The 20704-nt window shown below is 32.1% G+C and overlaps 2 protein-coding genes across 3 annotated transcripts; both read left to right on the forward strand.

The window, feature by feature from the left end:
- The first annotated feature begins 9678 nt into the window (after positions 1-9678).
- On the forward strand, positions 9679-15753 carry LOC7485075 (kinesin-like protein KIN-12F). Of its 2 annotated transcripts, none has more exons than XM_024593952.2 (16): positions 9679-10099; positions 10183-10323; positions 10425-10508; positions 10590-10715; positions 10799-10855; positions 10940-10993; positions 11114-11206; positions 11351-11446; positions 11703-11851; positions 12145-12294; positions 12514-12643; positions 12724-13707; positions 13799-13900; positions 13985-14131; positions 14218-14979; positions 15230-15753. In XM_024593952.2, the coding sequence occupies exons 1-16, from the start codon at positions 9767-9769 to the stop codon at positions 15467-15469; spliced, it is 3648 nt and encodes a 1215-aa protein (XP_024449720.1). In that variant the 5' UTR covers positions 9679-9766; the 3' UTR covers positions 15470-15753. The 2 variants fall into 2 exon arrangements, with proteins under 2 accessions (XP_024449720.1, XP_024449719.1); XM_024593951.2 differs by having other exon boundaries at positions 9680-10099; positions 10796-10855.
- A 1105-nt stretch (positions 15754-16858) lies between these two features.
- On the forward strand, positions 16859-20087 carry LOC7487525 (mitochondrial import inner membrane translocase subunit TIM22-3). Its single transcript, XM_002298813.4, has 5 exons — positions 16859-17138; positions 17308-17372; positions 17639-17711; positions 17792-17845; positions 19681-20087. The coding sequence occupies exons 1-5, from the start codon at positions 16943-16945 to the stop codon at positions 19935-19937; spliced, it is 645 nt and encodes a 214-aa protein (XP_002298849.2). The 5' UTR covers positions 16859-16942; the 3' UTR covers positions 19938-20087.
- The last annotated feature ends 617 nt before the right edge of the window (positions 20088-20704 follow it).

Here is a 20704-nt window from a genome sequence, read left to right on the forward strand (position 1 = left end):
TCTTTATCTACTACTAATATTTGTAGAGGATTATAATTACATATGATAATAGGATTTAAACTTTGTAATAGTATAAATAAGGCTAAATGCTATTATAAATATTGGTTAACCCTATATATTGAATTTATACAATTTTATCTATCTTTTTTTTTCCTTAAAGTGTTTTATTGCTTTCATTTATTTACAACTTTCTCTTGATTGCTTTCATTATTTTTTTTGTGATATAGATTCTTACAATCCCTTTGTCCATTAAACTCACATATTTCTTTACATATTGGTGATTCTAAGAACAAATAACCTTTTATATGGGTCAAAGTCTATAATCTTACTTCTTGTTTGATTGAGATAGTTATCGCCTTATAACATGTTCAATCCTAAATAAAATTAATTAGCAACATATATATTTATAGTTGTAAACTCTAGGTTTAATGGTGTAAATCCCAATTAAAACTAGTATATATGAGGAAATTTCTACGGTTATTGGTATAAACCCCCTGTTTTGTTTTGTATACCCGAGTCAATTAGTGTAAACTTGAACAAGAAAAAAATAATTAGAGGAATAAGAGTAAAATAGTAATTGATGGAAAACAAATCTGCAATATTTAGGCCAAATATTTTAGAGAGAGAGGGAGAGCTTACAAAACTTGATGTTCTTCTTCTTCTTCTTTTTTCTTTTTTTCTTTAAACTAAATGGTATAGGTAGATAAGAGTGTTTTGTATGAAGATTAGTGAAGAAAATCTTACATAAACTTATCTAAGAGTGGGAGAAATCAATGGATAAATATTTAGTTAGATAAAGAAAGAAATTTGAAGAGGAAACAAAGGAAGGAGAAGAAAATTGCAAGGAATTCCCTATTTTTATCCTAAATCATTGGGTAAGGTGTTATAGTAACCCGATTTCTTGTCAATGTTTGTTTTTATGATTAGAGAAAGTAATTCTCAAATTCTCAATGTTAGGGTTTTTGAGTAATTTAGAGAAAATATGTGTTTTTATGTTAAATGCTTAAATAAATAAGGATTACATTACTAGATAGAGTACGATAATGAAGAGAAATTAAAGGAAAGTTATGGGTAACCCTAAACCTAGGGTTGGCCATGAGAAAGGGTTTATGAAAGGGAAGAATTAAGCTTAAGTTATGTGAAATTGTTTGATATTTTGATGTATATGTATGAGATAAGTATTTAGTTGAAAATATATTGGGTGCTATAAAACTTTAGAAGGAATATGAGTTATGTGTTATGGAAGTTAAAAGGAAAAATATTGAGTTGTGAAATTGGAAAAGTGCGAGGAATAAAAGCTATATTAAATGCAGTTAAGTTAAGAAAATTAAAAAAAATCATGGAATGGTTGTTAGGCTTAAGGTCGACCATAAGTAATATAAAGGAAATGGAAGATTAAATGGAAACTGATGTAACTCCATGTCAATTGATAAAATTGCATGGAAAGCAGGTTGTGAGATTGATGTTAGGGTTGAGTATGTGTGTCATGCTATTTGACTTGTTAGGAAACATGGCAAAGGTTTTATGAGGTGGTTGAGTTGTTAATTGTTTAAATTACTAGATTATTGGTATTTATGTTGGGTATAATTTGGAAATAAATTAATCTGGTGTAGAAAAGTAAAATATAAAAATGAAGGATAGATGGAACATAAAAAATAAAATATTATATATGTTGTAAAGTATAAATCATGCATATTATAATACATGTGTTAAATTTTATGAGCAAGAATGAAGTTGGAAAGTAGTGGGTGTTAGTTAAGGTGAGGTGTTGGAAAGTATTAATGTGAAGTTTACAATTTTAGAAGTTAAAACATTAACTAAGAGTAATGGAAATAGAGGATTAATTAGTAGGCAATAAGATAAGAAAAGTGGATTAAAATGGAATATAAAAACTTGATACGGAAATTAACCTTATACTTGGGAATTTGATGACTACATACATATGTCAGGAAGATAATTTAAATGTTATCCTTATGCACTAAAAGTGAAAAAAGATTAATTAATATTGTTGTATAATTATATCAATATAAAGGTTATGAACCAAAGTTAATAGGAAACCTTAATGTAAGGAAATATTAAATGGGTATTGTATATATTGACAAATAAGGATTAAATATAAAGGTGATGGAAATAAGAAATGAATTAATTTAAAAACTTGAAAATTAAAGTAAATGGAATATGAAATATGTTAGACTAATGCGAATTGAAAAAGGGTAACATTAATGCATATTCATGAAATTTGAAAATTTTAAATTTGATGTCAGCATCTCTTTTTTTTATCAGGAGAGGTACTAATAGCTAGACCCTCAGTATGAAGAGCTAAAACATCAGGAGGAGCATATAGATGCTCTATACCTTACACTTTTTATTTAAAAAAATGTTGTCTTTAAATTCTTTATGATTATTGTGTTTTTCAATTCAAACAATAAAGATGAATGAAAAATACCAAAAGAAAAAAAGAAATGAGAAATATCAAAGAATCATAAAAGATATTGTTAAGCCAATCACATGAGTGGGGGATACTGATAAAAAATGGATAAGTCGAACACATGTGTGGGGGGGGCTACTGATCAGAAAAGGGATAAGTTGTTATTCACATGAGTAGGGGTTACTAAAAATGTGTTTAGTATTGTGGTAGCTTTTGTGGTTTAAAAAAAAATTGTTTTATAAAAAGCACTTTTGGTTGAGATTGATTTAGTATTTATACATATTTGGTTAAAATTGTGATTGAAATTGAGATTTAACAAAAAGTAGTTTAATGTGTTTGGTTAAGAATGCTTTTCAAATTAAGGTTATAAAATAACTAAAAAAGATATATATTAATATTGATGGTTTTTAATTTAAATATTGTAAATTTAACTATTTCTATTATATCATGAAATAAATAATATTTTGTATAAAATATTTTTCTTGTTCCATTAAACTATCTGCAAATCCATCCGACAAGGACTACAGTTTTCATGGTTTATTAGGCGTGCAACAACATCATATAAAATATCATCAAGAACAAAATTGAGATTGCGATCAAATTCTGCAAATGCTACGTTATCATGTGATCACTTTCTAATTTATATACTGCCATTGAATAATGTTAAACACTAGTTTTTTGAATAAAATACAATTAAAAAAAATGAATTTTTATTTTATTTTACTGGATTGGACCCCGTCCAATGCATTTAGGTTTGAGCTGGACCCGGTCTGACCATGAACAGTGGAGACGTTCTCCACTGTTCACTTTTGCAAAGTGAATGGAGAGTGAAATTCTCCACTATTCACGTGGAGAGTGAATTAATTCACTCTCCACTGTTAAGTGGAGACGACAGAAGTAGGGGAAGTAACTTGAAGCTGCTTTCGGTTACCTTGCGTTTTAAACATAAATTATACTGGGTCTCACAAACAGTAAATTACGTTTAATAATTAACTAAATGGTTTATTTTTGTGGTCTGCTTTAAAAGCAGAAGCAACCACAGAAACAAACACTCTCAAAATTAGGTAAGGTGGTCATATGAGTAGGGGATATTAATTTTAGTTGGGTATATTGACCATATGAGTGGGAGATAAATACTCAGGGTTTTATGATTAGTTGCCAGAGTGAGGGCCAATAGACCTGATATCCTTTAGATGATCCCAGAAAAAAAAAAACTTAAAGACATTGAAAAGAACTATGCTAACCGTATGAATTAGGCCATAACCTTAATGACCTAATGAAACATATGATATAAAGTTACAAGTGAGAAGTAATTATAAGTGTGTGCAAGAACAATGAATTATAGGAATAGAATTAGAAGTGGTGAGCTAATAAATAAATAATATGATCAAAAGAAAACCAATAGAAAATGCAAGAAATTGTGTTATGATGATAGTAAATATGGAATATTCGTGGTGAATTCCCCATTTGTGAAATTAGTTGTATATTACCAAATTGATTGCATAATTAAACTGATAGCTAACCTTATGTATATATGTTTTAGTTCCATCCCATTTGATTAAAATATCAACAAATTACCTATAACATCTAAAAGAGTTGGGGTGTCAACTTATCTCCTTCATTATTCATATGCATATTGAAGGACATGACCCTTTCTTTTCATTTTCCTTTTTTTTTTTTTGTATTTCCCACTCATTTTTCTTTTATTTTCATTCTTTTTTCTCGATTTTGTTATTCAATATTTGCTTAATTTTAAATTTATCTTCATAAATTGTTTTAGTTTGGTTTCTATTATGTTATCGTAGTCTTAAACAAACATTTTAAAATTGGTTTTGTTCTTGGTTTTACGAGCGTCTATTTATGTTATTGTATGATTATGTAAAAAATATTCTTAAAAAAAATAAAGTTTTTAAACTCAGTAGAGTCCATCACCTGGATTGCGAATTAGTGGTGTTAAGCCATGAAACTCAGGTTAATCCAATATATTGATGTCTTAAAATTTTAAAAAAGGTCATCTTGAATTTTTTTTTAAACCAAACCATGCATTTTACTAGTCATCCGGGTTGCCTTTAGGTTTGCTAAGTCGATTGTGTGACGTTGGGGTAACTCCCCTACGATTTAATTTTAAACCTAAGTTAGGCAAAAAGTTTAGTCAATAAGTTTCAAGGTTGACCAATTGGACTAAGTTTACTAATAATGCCAAATAGTGCTCTATTACCTGGATATTTTTATTACATTTAATTTTTTTATTCAACCCGCAATGTAACTTGGGTATGTAAACTAGTTATTTCTAAATGATATTTTGGAATAAGGTTCCTATCTTTATAAAGATGCCGTATTATATGATGTTATCTTGATTAGAATAAAAACTTGATAGGTGGCCCATACTATGTTGCAAGCCTGCCTAATCTTTTTCGACTTAAAAAAAAGATGTTAAGACAATACAAGCATTCTTAAAAAAGGAAAAAACAAATATGAGACTTGGATCATTGACTTCAATAAGTTTAATAAGCTCATCTAATTTAAATAATATGAATAAAAAAAATACAATGACAAAAAATAAATTGACAAAAAATTGAGAATGAAAAAAATGTAAAAACATCCGACCCGAGCTCATCCGGGTTAACATGCCAAATATGAGACCTGGTCATGATACCAAACTAACCCAATCAAAAATAAATTGAATAAAACTATGAAACTCAATTACCAAACAACTCAATATTAAAGGGTGAAACTAAAAAAAAAAACAATCTAATTTAAAAAAGAACTACGTCAAACCGGGTTAACCTGTTAACCCTGCGAAAATGAGCATAAGATTGGAATGACTCCATAGAAAGGAAATTAAAAAAAAAACACAAAGATCAATTCTCAATCAATTAAATCCTGAATGATAGAATTGAAAAAAAAAATAATTCTAAAAAAATCAAATATTGAAGGATCTTATTTGATAACAAACCAAAAATTAAATGAGAACGTGGCAACCCCATTGAAAGAAAAATAGAAAAAAAAATTAATTTCTAGTAAATAAAATGTTGAAAGATGAAATAAAAAATAAATAAATTAAAAAGTTTGAAAAAACCCTGACCCGAGTATACTCGATTTAACATGCGAAATTTGTAACTTGGTAGTGATATCACGGTAACCTTGCCAAAAGAAAATTGAATAAAATGATAAAATTCAATCAAACAACTCAATGTTTAGTGGTGAAATTTTTTAAAAAATAACTTTTAACTCTAAACGCATCCTGATCATATAAACAAATTGAGAACAAAAGGGATGGAATAAAAATAAAAATAAATAAATAAATAAATAAATAAAAGCACTACTTTACTATTCATATAAACAGTGAAGCAAGTATATTACACCTGAATTCTTTTAATAGGTTGAAGTAATTTCTATTGAACTTTTTAAAACTTAAAGATGTTTCACTCAAATCACTAAATGTTTCAATACTACTTGTAATATCATGATACCTAAGGAAGGAAAGACATATTATTAACAAGTGTAATTTAAGGAGGGGAAATCATTCTTCCCCTCCTCATAAAATATTGTTTATTAAAATAGAATTTTGTTATTTTTTTTTAATTTTAATTTTCAATTTCATCTTTTAATATTATAGTTATTAGGAATTGAACTTCATAATTTATTTTATTTTGCTTTTTATAAGATTATCCTAATTTCATGACCCGAGTCATGAGTTTTGCAGGTTAACCTAATTGACGTGGGTTTTTTGGGTCATTTTTGTAATTGATTTTCTTTTTTCAGTTTTATCTTTTACCATTTGGGTTGATTGAGAGTTATGCTTCATAATTTATTTTAGTTTGCTTTTTATGAGGTTGTCTTAGTCTTATGACCTGATTCAGGGATTTGATGAATTAAATCGGGTTGATTCAAGTCTTTTTTTTAATTGATTTTTTTTAATTTTCATCCTTCAATGTTGGATTGATTGAGAATTGAGCTTCATAATTTATTTCGATTTGCTTTTCTATTAGGTTATTCCAGTCTCATGATCCAAGTTTGACAAGTTAACCTAAATTGACTCAAGCTTTTTTTTTATATCATTTTTTAATTATTTTTTTTAATTTTATTATTCAACATTGGGTTGATTGAGAATTGAGATTCAATAAATTTTTTATTTGTTTTCTATGAGGTTATCATGGTCTCACGACTTATATCATAAATTTTACATGTTAACCTGAATTGATTTAGGACGATCCAATATATTGTAGTCCTAATTTTTTTATATATATAAAAAAGATGTCATCTTATATTTTTTTAGTTAAACTATATTTTTGTTCCAGTTGTTCAGGTGTCTTTGGATTTACCAAGTTAATTGGGTTATATTATGTCAATCTCTACACAATTTATTTTTTTAAAAAATATGTTAGTGATACCTGAATATTTTTTTTAATTTTTTTTAAATAATCCAACCTACTACATAATATAAATAAAATTATCTAGTGATTTATATTATTCTACACATGATGTTTTTATCAAATTTCATACGATAAACAACAATAACCCCATGTGATATTGAAAATTGACAAAAGAAAAACAACTTTAAAGATTTAAAAATATCCTTTAATGTTCAAGAAAATATTATAAAAATCTCATTTTCTATGCAAATTCTTATATTATTTTCATATAACTCTATCTAACAATTTCCCAAAAATTTTAAAGTTTTAGACATGTACTATATAAGTTAAAAAATTTCCCATTTTCCGAAAAAAGAAGAAGAAGAAGTGGCAGCAAAAATTCTCAATACAAATGGCCTTTTGATGTCGGTTTTTTTTTTCATTTTGTTTTTTTCCTTTTTTTTTGGAAAGTGAGTTTTCCCATAACTATGTCGTTTTGTTCTCAATTTTTCGTTTTTTTTTTTTACGGAAAGTGGGCTTTTCAATAACTGTGTCTTTTTGCTATCATTTTTTCTTTTTCTTTTTCATTTTATTTTTTTCCTAAATTTATGTCCATCTTCAATATTTTAAAAAATATATTTTTGATTGGACGTTTAACTTTTAGGAAATGTTTAGAACGAAGAACACATATCAATACAAGGACACATTCTTCGAAGATTGAGGATCATTAATCAGCCGCACTAACAAAAAAAGATTTAATTGAAATAAAATTTTAACATATAAGGATGAAATTAATTAAAAAAAAACTATAGATGGATGTTATAGTTCTAAGATGGCTTTCCAAGCGAGTGTATATATATTTAATTTATAATTATGTAAATTAGTAAATTTATAATCCTAACAAAAACAAGCATACTTACTTAATAAATATATATACAAACTTACGTAAAAGATTAAAAAAAAAAACTTTATGAAAAATAAAAGGATTCTGATAAGGTAGGTTTGTTTTTGCGTTTCAAAAATATTTTTAAAAAATTAAAATTTTTTTTATTTTAAATTAAAATTTTTTGATATTTTCTAATTATTTTAACATGCTAACATCCAAAATAATTTATATAAAAAAAATTATTTTAATATATTTTTAAATAAAAAATATTTTAAAAAATAATCAACATAATACACTCCAGAACAATTAGTAACTCAGTGCCGAAGGAAAGTTGATGTGATCATGTGACATTCAAATTTGCATTTTGAGGAATCCACGTTCCACGCTGGTTACAACGGCCATGTAATTTGAAATAGTTTTGGATGGACAATCTTGTCCCCACCTTCCCTTCTTCTCCTTTTTTTTTCCGCCCTTTTTCAAGGAGCGGCTCGCGATGCTGATAAGCTAGCTAGAGAAAATTGGAGCCCTTGATGGGAAATACTTGAAATGTCAATTATTTCTTTTACACTATTTTGTAAGAAACATAAACAATTAAATACAAAAGACTCAATTACTAATTACTAGAAACTATATCATATTTATTAGTTTTTTCTAATTATATCATATCCATGTGATCTTTAAGATTATTTGAAAAAATATTAAATTTTAATTTATCGGTAATATTCTTATTATAAGTATATATACAAAAATAAAAATAAAAATGCATATATCCATTTTTATTTAGGTTTTTTTTTGTTTTTTTTTTAATTTTTCTTTTCTTCTTTGTTATTTTATTTTCACTATTAAGTGTGTGTTTATTATTATATTTTTTATTTTAAAATATATTTTTTTAATGTTTTTTTACATTGAGGGGATATTGATATATATTGACAAATAAGGGATATTCAAATAGTGTTAAAAATAACTTTTTTAAAAAATAATTTTTAATATATTTTTAAATAAAAAATATTTTAAAAAATAATTATTACTATAATCCCAATTACCCCGAAATCATAGTACCCGTCACCACTCCCGAATGCACAAAACCGACCCCAAACAGCCAAAAACCACCACCAAAGTACTGTCATTCCCTCCTCCCTCCTCCCTCCTCCCGTAACCTTTGCTCACCATGCACAATTTGGTTTTCAATCCTTTGGGCTCATCACATAAGGGAGACAGAATCATCCTTCCCTGTCAAATGAAACTTCCTCAAAAAATGGCACAATTATTCAATCGTCTGCAGCAGCACGTGTATACGTAGAATTAAAAGTTTAAAAACATATCCTAACTGTGGACTTGAATTAATCTATGATTTCTAGGCAACAAAAACATAATTTGGGTTTGAAATACTAACAAAACCAAGCCTTCAAAATCCTTAAAGTTTCATTCTTTACAGTGTCTACAGCATCAAACAGTTAAAATAAAAACTGGGTTTGCTTTGTTATAAGTCACGGGTTCATACAATTTCGGCATTGGGATGCTTGCTGGTGAGGCGAATCATGAAGCAGCTATGAGCATTATCATAGTAAAAGATGCCATTATGTGTGCCCACCGCTTTAGAGGCCCGTGGTTAGGAGATCCAGTGGAGTAAAGGAGAGGAAACGGCAGTGCTTTGATGCTGGTTTCCGGTGATTTTGTGGGCTATGAAGTGGTGGTAGCCATGGCGGAGAGAGGAGGAGAACGAGGAGGAAGCAGAAGAAAGACAAACAAAAAGGAAGAAGCGGATTTAATACAAATAAATTAAAAAAATACACTAGGAAGTTTTTAACATGATTCAACTTTCAACTTGATGTCTAGATAATTTCTAGTTAAAATTTCTTATTTTATTTCACATCAATGGTAGGAGACGACCCCACAATAGTAGGGCGTTATTGTCATTGCACAAATATCAAAAGTTGAATTTAAATTCCTCAAAGTCTCAACGGTCATCTCTCTCTCTCTCTAGGGTGTTTATAGTCCCAACAAAAACCTTCCCCTCCTCACCACTTCTTACAAAATCTCTCTCTCTCTCTCTCTCTCTCTCTCCCCCCGGATTTCTAAATCAAGAGAAAGTACACCATGAAAGGGGAAGCTAGCGAGAATAATCGGTTCTTAGGAACCTTATCATCTTCATCGATAAGAAATTTACTTCCCAGATCCAAGCGCAAATCCAAAAAATTCTCAGAAAACACTCCTCCTCCACTTCATCCTAACATCCAAATCAACGATCCTCCTCTCTCCCCTTCCATCCCTAAACTCTTTCCACCCTCCAAGTCTTTCTCCTCTTCTGCTTCTCTCAACAGATCAGACGGTCAGAATGTTCAATCACTCTCTCCTCGGGACCCACCACCGCTACTGGGACAAGTCGATGGATCCCACGGGGCATTGGAGGATTTGGATCCGGCAGTGAAGGTTTTTGTCTGTTTTAAACTGTTATTTTTTTTTTCGTTTTTCGCTCTCTTGGCTTATTTATTTATTTATCGCATATTGTAAAGGTTGTGGTGAGAATTAGAGCAGTAAATGATGTTAAAAGAGAGGGTGGTGATGGTGTAGTGAGGAAGCTTTCTTCGAATTCGGTATCAATTGGTGATAGGAAATTCAATTTCGACTCGGTTCTTGATTCGAATTCAAACCAGGTACAATATTCTTCTACTTGATTTTTCTTAGCATAATTTATTTATTCTGCTGTTAACATATTTTGATTCGTAAACTGTTGGATTGTGTGTCCGTGTACCAGGAAGATGTCTTCCAGTTAGTTGGTGTTCCTTTGGTTAAAAGTGCATTAGCAGGTTACAATGCGTCCATCTTGTCGTATGGAGAGGTATTATAACTGTGTGTTATGCTAACTAACACTTCGTTTTCTTATTACTGATCACTAATGATTTTCTGAGTACTTAACCAGACTGGGAGTGGTAAGACATACACCATGTGGGGCCCACCAAGCGCGATGGTTGAGGATCATTCAACGGGTAGCAACCAAGGCATCGTTCCTCGCATCTTCCATATGCTATTCTCGGAGATTCAGCGAGTATGTTTTGTTTTGTTTCCTTTTCCTTGGTTTCTGTGTGGAAATGGTTAGTAACTACGTGTTCGGATTGTCTTTCATAGCAGCAAGAGGACTCCCAAATGAAGCAGATCAATTATCAGTGCAGATGTTCATTTCTTGAGGTATGCGTAACAGTCTTAAGAAGTTATGGATAGAATGTGACCTGTATATCAATTTGTATAGGACTAATTGATTGATAATTGCAGATATACAACGAGCAAATAGGGGACTTGCTTGATCCAGGTCAAAGAAATCTTGAGGTGGGATTTTCGGCTCCTGTCCTTGGATTCTTGTTTCACTAGCCAATGCCTTCTTTGAAACACCTCACCTTAATTAGTTTATACTTGACGATAACAATTCATTTGAAATTTTTTTTCCAGATAAAGGATGATCCGAAAAATGGATTATACGTCGAGAATTTGACCGAGGAGTATGTGAGCAGCTATGAGGATGTAACTCAATTATTGATCAAGGTAGGGAGGCTACTATTTTTAATTATTCCCTGGGGCTTGGACCTTTTCAGGAACTCATGGTTGGCTTTTGATAGCATCTTTAATTCATTGTCATATATGTTTCTTCTTATTTTCCAATAGTGAACATGTACTTCTATGATGCAGGGGCTCTCAAGTAAAAAAGTTGGAGCAACGAGCATAAATTCTAAGAGCTCTCGGTCCCACATTGTATTTACTATGATCATTGAGTCATGGTGCAAGGTCTGTATCGTCAGCTTCTCCAGCTTAATTGCTGCAATCATGATCAAAATATTTTATCTTATTTTTCCTCAAAGTTAACTTCTCTTAGAATAGATATCATTCTTTGTGAAATGACATCATGTATGTATGCATTGGTCATATAGTTATTTATGATATACAATGTTGAGCCAATTATATATTTTTGGATTTTGGTATCATCTTGTAGTGTTATTATTCTTTTTATTGGTTCTACCACTTACATGTTCTCACGTGGCAGGGGACTTCATCAAAATGTTTCAGTAGTTCAAAAATCAGCAGAATCAGCCTCTTTGATCTTGCTGGACTGGATAGAAATAAACTTGTTGATGCCGATAGACAATTTGTGCAGGAAGGCAAAAGTGTAAAGAAGTCCCTGTCACAGCTTGGGTATGATGCCCATCACTTCCTTCTGAAGGTTTTCGAACTGTAAAAGTAGTAAAGAAAAAATATTCATTGTCAAAATAAGATGCAAGCTATATATGATCGTGTTCATTTTCAGTATTTATGCTTATTGCGCTGAAATGTATTTTTTTTTTTTTTTTTGTTAAAGACCTTTATATTTTCAAATATGAATTAGGTGTATTTAGATTCCATTTGGATGCTTAATGGAAGAGCATCTTAACAGCTGTTTCATTCGAGCACTTTGGTAAATCACAGTTTTTGTTTCATATGTGAAACAGGCAATTGGTGAACACTCTAGCAAAGGAAAATCAACCAGGGAAATTTGCAGTTTTTCCATACCAAGGATCCTGTTTAACACACTTGCTGCGAGAATCTCTTGGTGGCAATGCAAAACTCACAGTCATGTGCTGCATCTCCCCTAATAACAGGTAACCAACCGCTTTCCTTGTTATGAATTTCAGGAAAAAAGGTGGTGCTATTGATTTCAGCATTGCCCATGTACCATATGCATATTCAAATTAGTTTATTGTCATCAGTTTGAGTCCCTTGTTATGTATTATAAAGCACACATATTCTTCATTCTATCTAAATAAGTGCTCGAGATCTCTTGTACTATTCTACGATAATGATGTGCTTGTTGGTTGCAGAAACAATGGTGAGACATTAAGGACACTCCGATTTGGCCAGCGAGTTAAATTCATAAAAAATGACCCGGTTATAAATGAAATATCAGAGGATGATGTTAATGATTTGAGTGATCAAATTCGTCAGTTGAAGGTATGAGGCTTTTCCTTCAGGAAGTAATTATTTGCCCGTTTCATCTCAAGGCATCACCTTATTAAATGTGTATCTTACAGGAAGAACTTATAAGAGCGAAATCTGATGTACATAATTCATTCGAGGGTAGAAGCGGATACTTCAAGGGGAGAAATGTAAGAGAAAGCTTGAATCACTTGAGAGTGAGTCTTAATCGCTCTTTGATGCTACCCCGCATAGATACTGATTCTGACAATGAGGTGAACATTGATGAGAATGATGTGAGGGAACTACACCAGCAACTCAATAAATTACATTGTTCTCCTGATGAGAACTCAAGAGATCTATCTGATAATGGAGACTCTGCCCACTTTTCTTCTGTAGAAGAAAGCTTTGAGACAGATTTGGTGAGTGACAGCGAATTGAATGGCCCACATGAATTTGAAAGTGAAGAAATCAATCTTGAGAAAGAAAAGGAAGGTGAATCACAAGACGACTTCCCAGCTGCCCCTGAAGCCTCAGATCCTCCGCTTCGAACCAGCATTAATATTAGTCCATGCCGTCAGTCTGCAGTCCTCCATGAGCCAATGTTGTCTGAGTCACCTAAAATTGGAAATACCAGGAAAAGCATGGTCATTCCATCATTATTTTCAGCAAGTCAGAACAATATGTCAGACAGCTCCAACTTCCAGTCAGATGTACCGCCCCAGTCACTTAAGCAAAGTGAAAACATCAGATCATCTTTGTGTTCAAGCAAGATGTTTCCAGGCCCCACTGAGTCCTTGGCTGCTAGCCTTCAGAGAGGCTTGCAGATTATTGACTATCATCAGCGGAACTCTGCATCAAACAGATCTTCAGTTTCATTCTCCTTCGAGCCCTTGTCATTAAAACCTTGTTCCGAAGTTGACAAAGTGAATGTGTCTCTTCAGAAGTTAGCAGAACATGGATCATATGCTTCCTTACTTTGTACATCTTGTAAACAGAAAATCAATGATAGTTCAAACGAGGTCCAGGATAGCCTGACATGGGTGGTGGCAGAGGAAGAAGCTCGGAAGCCTAACCAACTGATTAGTCAAGTGGTCAAAGTATGATTAGTACTTAATTGATGAGAAGTGCTATAAACTCTGTTGTATATTTGCTTGTTTTATTTATCCTTTTTGTTTATTTTCTATGCAGGATTCAGGCAACGGTTTAGCAATAACTAACAACGGAGAGGAGAAGGACCTTGAAAATTTATGTATGGAGCAAGCAACTAAAATTGAGCAGCTGAATCAGTTGGTAATAATTCTTTTGATCACCCCTCTAACCACTGCAATTCCACATTTCTGAATTTACTTTTAATGACAACCTGAATTTCTTCAGGTTGAAAAGTACAAACAGGAAAGAGAACATTATATCATGACTGGTCAAGAAGGGGATGAGATTCTGTCCAGGAAATCAAAGAATCAAATGACACTCTTTGAAGGATCAGCAGATGAAGAGTACCAGTCATTAAAGGATCGAAACAAGGTTAATAGTTGTTTTCATCATCAATTGCAGACAATCTTGTTAATTCAATTTTTCTCTTTGTCATTTGTTCTTGTTGATTTGTGCAGCTTCGAAGTGTTGAGAATAATCAGCTTGAGATTAGAGAAGAAGAATATGAAGTAGAAGATGCGATGGATAAAAACACATATTTTGATTTGAAGGAGAAGGAAGCACTTCTTCAGGAAATTCAAAACTTACAGATGAAGTTGCAGTCGTATACTGATGCATCCAAAAACAGATCTACTGAAAAGCTGAGATCCTCTTTGTTGATACAATCCATTCAACTATGCAAAAGTGCAGACACCCAAAATAATAGTTTGGAAGAATATGAGAGAGAGAGACAGAGATGGACAGAAATGGAGAGTGATTGGATTTCTTTAACTGATGACCTTAGAGTTGATCTTCAATGCAGTCGTCAGCATGCAGAGAAGGTGGAGATGGAATTGAGATTAGAGAAGAAATGCACAGAGGAGTTAGATGATGCGCTTCATAGGGCTGTCCTTGGGCATGCTAGAATGGTTGAACACTATGCTGATCTACAAGAGAAGTACAATGACTTGGAGGGAAAGCACCGTGCAATCATGGAAGGGATAGCAGAGGTGAAGAGGGCAGCAGCAAAGGCAGGAAAAAAGGGCGGAACTCGCTTTGCCAAATCACTTCAAGCTGAGCTTTCTTCCTTAAGAGTGGAAAGGGAAAGGGAAAGGGAGTTCTTGAAAAAGGAGAACAAGAGTCTGAAAATCCAGCTTAGAGACACTGCAGAAGCTGTTCATGCTGCTGGAGAACTCCTTGTTAGGCTGAGAGAAGCTGAGCAAGCTGCCTCAGTTGCAGAGGTAGATTACCGTGATTACACTTTACTTGCCAATATTATTATGCAGTATGCTTAGAAATGTTGAATGAGAAATGTGACTCATCTAGCAGTAATATGGAATAGCATTCAGTCCCTTGATATTATTAGTATAGCTTGATGAAACCATGCTTCACTCACTATCTCCACTAACGTGAGAGGGCATTTCTTACACAGACATCAAGTGCTGATAGGTATCTGATTTATCATGTTATTGATTTCTATCACATATGCAGGAGAACTTCAACGTGGTTCAGCAAGAAAATGAAAAATTGAAGAAGCAAACGGAGAAGCTTAAGAGAAAACACAAAATGGAGATGATCACCATGAAGCAGTACATGGCAGAAAGCAGACTTCCAGAATCTGCATTGCAACCACTATACCGAGATAATTCTGACGGAGTACACAACACGATCCCAGATGATGACCAGGCATGGAGGGCAGAATTTGGGGCAATCTATCAAGAACACTACTAAACCTTCGGGCCTTGATATATAGAGACAGACCCTCCTTGGGTCCAAGCTTTATACAAAATTCTTGTGGAGTGACCAAGTCAATTTGTTCTTTCAAGGAAACAAAATAACTTCTCTACTGTACTTGTGTGCATGATTTATTCATATGTTTGTTTGCTATCATCATCCTTCATTTTACAACTTCCTGAACCACCTGTTGTATCCTATCATCTCCGATCTCCGGTGGAAGCTTATTGAAAGCTTTCATGACGAAATTATAATGAAAGCTGGTTCAGGATTAATTTCGAGATGAGGTGTCTATAAATAGTTGAATGTCTTTTTTCCCCATATATACATTGTATAGTGATATGTGTTTCCCTCAAAAAATATGACGCGGAAGATCATCAAATCAAGAAACGCGCAGACAGTCTTGGGATAACCAAAGCAAGAGAAGCAAATACCATAATAAGTTAAAATTAATGTTTACCTAGGGTGTTTATTTATACACCAAATACAATATTTGACTTGCAGGATTTTAATTGTGTTTTTTTTTTTTTTTGGTAATTAAAAAAATTTCAAGTGTAAAATAAAAGAATAAAAGTTATTAATAAAAATAAAATAGCACAAATTGAGATATATATATAAATTAAGATATCTAATCTAATAAGATAGGATATTTACCTAGTTATCTTTACTAAATTTATTTATTAAAATATTTTTTATTTAGTCAAATGATAATAAAAATAGATACATATATTAAATCGATTAAATAAAATAAAAAAAACATATTATGTAATGCTTCACATATTAGAAATATTATTTGAAAATAAATATATTTTTTTATTTTTAAAAATAAAATTATCTATACAAAACAAATATAAATGAATAAGGAAAATCACATAAAAAATTAAATACACACAAAATATTTTTTTAAAAAATATTTATAAAAAAGGTTAAATAAAAAAAATCTTATCAATATTTTTTTTTTCAATATCCCTCCAATATCTTTTTTTTCTCTCTCTAATCTCTCTTCTCCTTTCATTTTAAATTATGCCAGATGATTTTATAATTTAAAAAAATTGCTAATTATATTTATAACTTACAAGTCGGAGAAATTATCTACAACTCATAGAATTACTTTTCTAAACATCTAAACCATATTATTTTAATTTTAAAAAAACACTAAATTAAAAAAAAAAAAAAAAAAAAAAACTCCGACATTTGGTATGATATTAACCGCTAAATATCTTTTTTTCTTATTTTTTAGACTCTCTATTAAAGTTCTGATAGACTATACTGAACCACTGGTATGTATTATTGTATTTATTATTTCTTCAATGAAACGATGTCGTTTTGTGGAAGGAACATAAAAGAGGGGCGGACAAAATGATATAAAAAAATCTTTACTAGTACTATCACTTTTTGTTTTCGTTTTTGTTTTTGTTTTTTTTTTGCCCTTTTTGGATAGATATTAGAGAAAGAGAGAGTGAAACAGAAATGGCGACGGCGAATTCTCCAAACACCAGCAACAACTCTGATTCCGATGTCGAAGACCCTAACCCTAATCCTTCAAGTAATAATAACAATGCATCAATTATTCCTTCTGCTGAGTCCAGTACCCCTTCCGTCTGCCTCATCCGCTTCGCTGGTGACTCCGCTGCAGGCGCCTTTATGGGCTCCATCTTCGGCTACGGTCCTCTTTCTTTATATATTTATATATATGCATATATAATAGACTCTTACCGTTTGTCATTGCTTGTATCTCTCTCGATTTTGTTGGAATCTATATTTATAATTCAGATTTAATTTAATTTTAAAGTGAAGTGAAGTGATGTTTTGTTTTTTAAATGGATGCATTTCAGGTTCGGGATTGATTAAGAAGAAAGGCTTCAAAGGATCCTTTGGGGAAGCAGGATCTTGTGCCAAGGTGTGATATATGAATAATGATAATCATAATAATTATCTTTTGCTTATTTGCAACATACAGCTTTTGTGCGCATGTGTGTGCGCGCGCTGGTTAAAAGCCATGCTTGTTATTTCCTATCAAGTTATTTGCGCGCTTCAATGCGCTATTCATTATTCTACTTCGATGTTTCAATTACAATTTTTGGTCTTTGCTGTATTTCTTCCTGTCTTTAGTTGCTAAATTTTTAATTTTTATTTCGTTTCCCACTTATCAGTTTCTTGTATTAGACTTTTGCAGTTCTATCTGGAGTACACAGTTTGGTTGTCTGCTTTCTGAAGAGGCTGCGAGGGAAGGATGATGGTATGGCATGCCCCATATTTGAACTGGTTCTTTCACTTTTCTTGCTTGTTTATATTTTAATCATGCTTCTCTCTTTGCAGTCATCAATGCTGGAGTAGCTGGATGTTGTACTGGTCTTGCTCTGAGTTTTCCAGGTATTCAGCTTCTTACTTGACACGTTAAATTTTTAATTTGCTAAGACCTGAATTCTGTCTCAACTGAAAAAATATATTAGCTATTTGTATTCATGGTGTCCCTGAGCTTTAAATTTTATGGTCTTGTGCACATTCATCAATGACAATCTGTTCTATCATATTTTCCCATGATGTGCATAAACATCTCCTTGTATACACAACATTATTGCCATTTGTGCAAGCAAAATACTGTCATCTTTGGATTGTTTTAGCAATAACTTGTTAATTGCTAGTAAAATATTTTTTCCATGGGTGTGGGGTAGGTGGGAGGGGGTGTGGGCTGTCTTTTCATAGCAAGTGAATCTTACCTACAATGCTAGCGATTGCATTCCTCAGAACTTGATTCACTGTTTTGACACTTCTCTTAAATCTTTTTCAGCTATCATTTTGTTTCTGAGCATATCATTTCATATGCCATTTGGAGACTTCACGTCTTTTATATTCTGCTGATGACTATCTTTATCAGCTATGATTTTTCTTTTCTAAGCGTATATTTCATTTTCTATTTGATGGCAAAATCTGGATTTTTCACATCTTTTATTTTTCTAGTGACTTCCAAATCATCTTGGTTCTCACCTATTTTGAAAAAAGGTATTCCCCCTCCATCTTTTCGTAGGAACTTTGTTTTTTCTACATTGAAATTTATCCTCAAGAAATATTTTCAACAATCCAAATATATGAAGCTTTCCGAACTTCCAAAATTTCATAAATGATATTATCATTTCCATATTCAGTACTGTTGTAACTACAGACACACAGTCCGCAAAAAGAACAAGTTCTTTATGTAACTTATGGTTGTTTTCAAATTCTTAAAAATGGAGACTGCTGAATAGAGATCTGGGATAAACTGCTAGTTAAAGTTGGCTGCCATAAATTGTTAATGCTTCTTAATAGTGACATTTTTTTCACTTCCCTATTTCTTTTTAGCTTTCTCTTCTTTTCCCTTGTTTCTTTAAACTTCTATCTTTTATATCTATTCTTCTCAGTTGATCAACTCCTTCACATCAGCCTCTTTGTTTTTTATTGTCAATCACTGGCAGTTTTTTTTTCATGGAACAGCAAAAGGCTTGGTTGTTGGATTTGCTACATAACAGAAAAGGCAAAACAAAGAGAAATACCATCACATGATTGCATATTTATCCTCTATCAAATACAAATAATACTGTTTGCCAAATCGCCTGTAAAAGTGGCAATGTTTTTCCTTCGCAAAGACTCTGTTTCTGATTTGATCTTTTGAATTCAATTTTCTAATTGTTGTTTCTCTTGTTTACTGTCAATTTATATTTCCTTTGCATCCTATTCTGTTCCAATTTGTAATCCAATTCTTTCGATAATAAAATGTATTCACAATATAAAGCAGGCTATTTTTGTTGTAAGTTAGCAATGAATTCACACATGATGCCACTAGTAGTCTCTTCTTCCAACTCTAATTCACAATATAAACTAGAAGAAAAGATGGCACTTGACACAGATGAGGTAAACATGTCAATAAAGGTTCAAAGAGTGGATGCTGACTCAAACTGAAGATGATAAAAAGAGGTTGAATGTTAAAATTAGTCTTGCCTTTTGGTTGATGTGTAATTTTAAACCAAAAGGAGTTCAATAGAAACGTTACTCTAAAATCAATTCGATGATGGAGAGTGCATTCTCATATGCATACGTGCTCTTCCTAGCTGGACCCAAAAAAAAAGGGGCTATGATGTACATGACGGATGGGCAGATTCTGGTACTGTCTTTTTTCCTCGTGCAGATGTCAATAGGTTTGAGTTTTGCAAGTTTCTCTTATGGATTTACAGGTGCACCTCAGGCACTTCTGCAGAGTTGCCTTACTTTTGGAGCATTCTCATTCATCATCGAAGGGCTGAACAAGAAGCAAGCAGCACTGGCTCACTCTATTTCTTCAAGGAATAAATGTGACTATCACAGCAAACCTTGTCCGCTAGCACTCCCTCTTTCAGTCCCTCTTCCAGATGAACTAAAAGGGGCCTTCTCCTTTTTCTGCAAGTCCTTAAGGAAACCCAAGAGTGCCAATTTTCCCGCCGCCGCCCCCTGATTAAACCAGGAGCAAATTCATAATGTTTAGATTGCTGGTATGGTGACATTGTATCATGTAAATCTGTAGTCTTAGATTCTGAAGCTTGCTGCAGGCTTAGACAATGAAATGATTTCTTGTTTGGCAATGCATATTTATTTTTGGCTGACAGGCTTGCTTCTTTCTTTTTTTTGTCAATTTGCTTTTATTGATCAAGCTTGACTGTACTTGATTGCGTTACCCGTTTGCTAGTTTCCAAGCTGAAATGCATGCAAGCAAACAGTGGCCTCCATGCGTGAATGGAAATACTGATGCCAAGCGTGAATTAATGTGTACCTATCGACCCTTCAAAACCATTTCAGAAACCGGGGAAAAGGTTTGAAATGAAGGCTCTTTTGGATGTGTTATGGGGAACATGGGGTTTTCAATTTAAGTTTCCCCATTGACACACTGCATTTCTGTTTCTTCTTCCTTTTCTTCTAAGAATCCTTCTGTTGATAATTTTATTTTAGGGCATGGTGATCAAATTTTAACCTTGATACTAGGTGGAAAACAGAATTCCTAGAAAAATAAAGGGTAAAAGTGCAGAGTTTGAAAACATAGTGCATAGTGTTTCCCAAAATAGAGGGTTATGGAGTTAATTAACTCTTTTATCTTTCTTCAAGCTCTAGATTAAATCAATGGAAATAGATTTCCTCTCCTCCAAAGAAAAAAAAAAAGTTACTGTATCAATTATTCACTTGCTTATATTTCCAGCTGTTATTCTAGTATGTATGAAAATCAAATTA

The sequence above is a fragment of the Populus trichocarpa genome, chromosome 1, assembly GCF_000002775.5.
Source record: "Populus trichocarpa isolate Nisqually-1 chromosome 1, P.trichocarpa_v4.1, whole genome shotgun sequence".
In the NCBI taxonomy this organism is placed as follows: Eukaryota; Viridiplantae; Streptophyta; class Magnoliopsida; order Malpighiales; family Salicaceae; genus Populus; species Populus trichocarpa.

What these genes read in the sequence shown, in the direction of transcription:
- LOC7485075 (XM_024593951.2), top strand. Translation starts at nt 9,767, where the DNA reads ATGAAAGGGGAAGCTAGCGAGAATAATCGGTTCTTAGGAACCTTATCA. An exon ending in TTGATTCGAATTCAAACCAG is followed by an intron (nt 10,324 to 10,424) that starts GTACAATATTCT and finishes TCCGTGTACCAG; the next exon opens with GAAGATGTCTTCCAGTTAGT. An exon ending in TAACTCAATTATTGATCAAG is followed by an intron (nt 11,207 to 11,350) that starts GTAGGGAGGCTA and finishes TCTATGATGCAG; the next exon opens with GGGCTCTCAAGTAAAAAAGT.
- LOC7487525 (XM_002298813.4), top strand. Translation starts at nt 16,943, where the DNA reads ATGGCGACGGCGAATTCTCCAAACACCAGCAACAACTCTGATTCCGAT. An exon ending in GGGCTCCATCTTCGGCTACG is followed by an intron (nt 17,139 to 17,307) that starts GTCCTCTTTCTT and finishes GATGCATTTCAG; the next exon opens with GTTCGGGATTGATTAAGAAG. An exon ending in AAGCAGGATCTTGTGCCAAG is followed by an intron (nt 17,373 to 17,638) that starts GTGTGATATATG and finishes TTCTTGTATTAG; the next exon opens with ACTTTTGCAGTTCTATCTGG.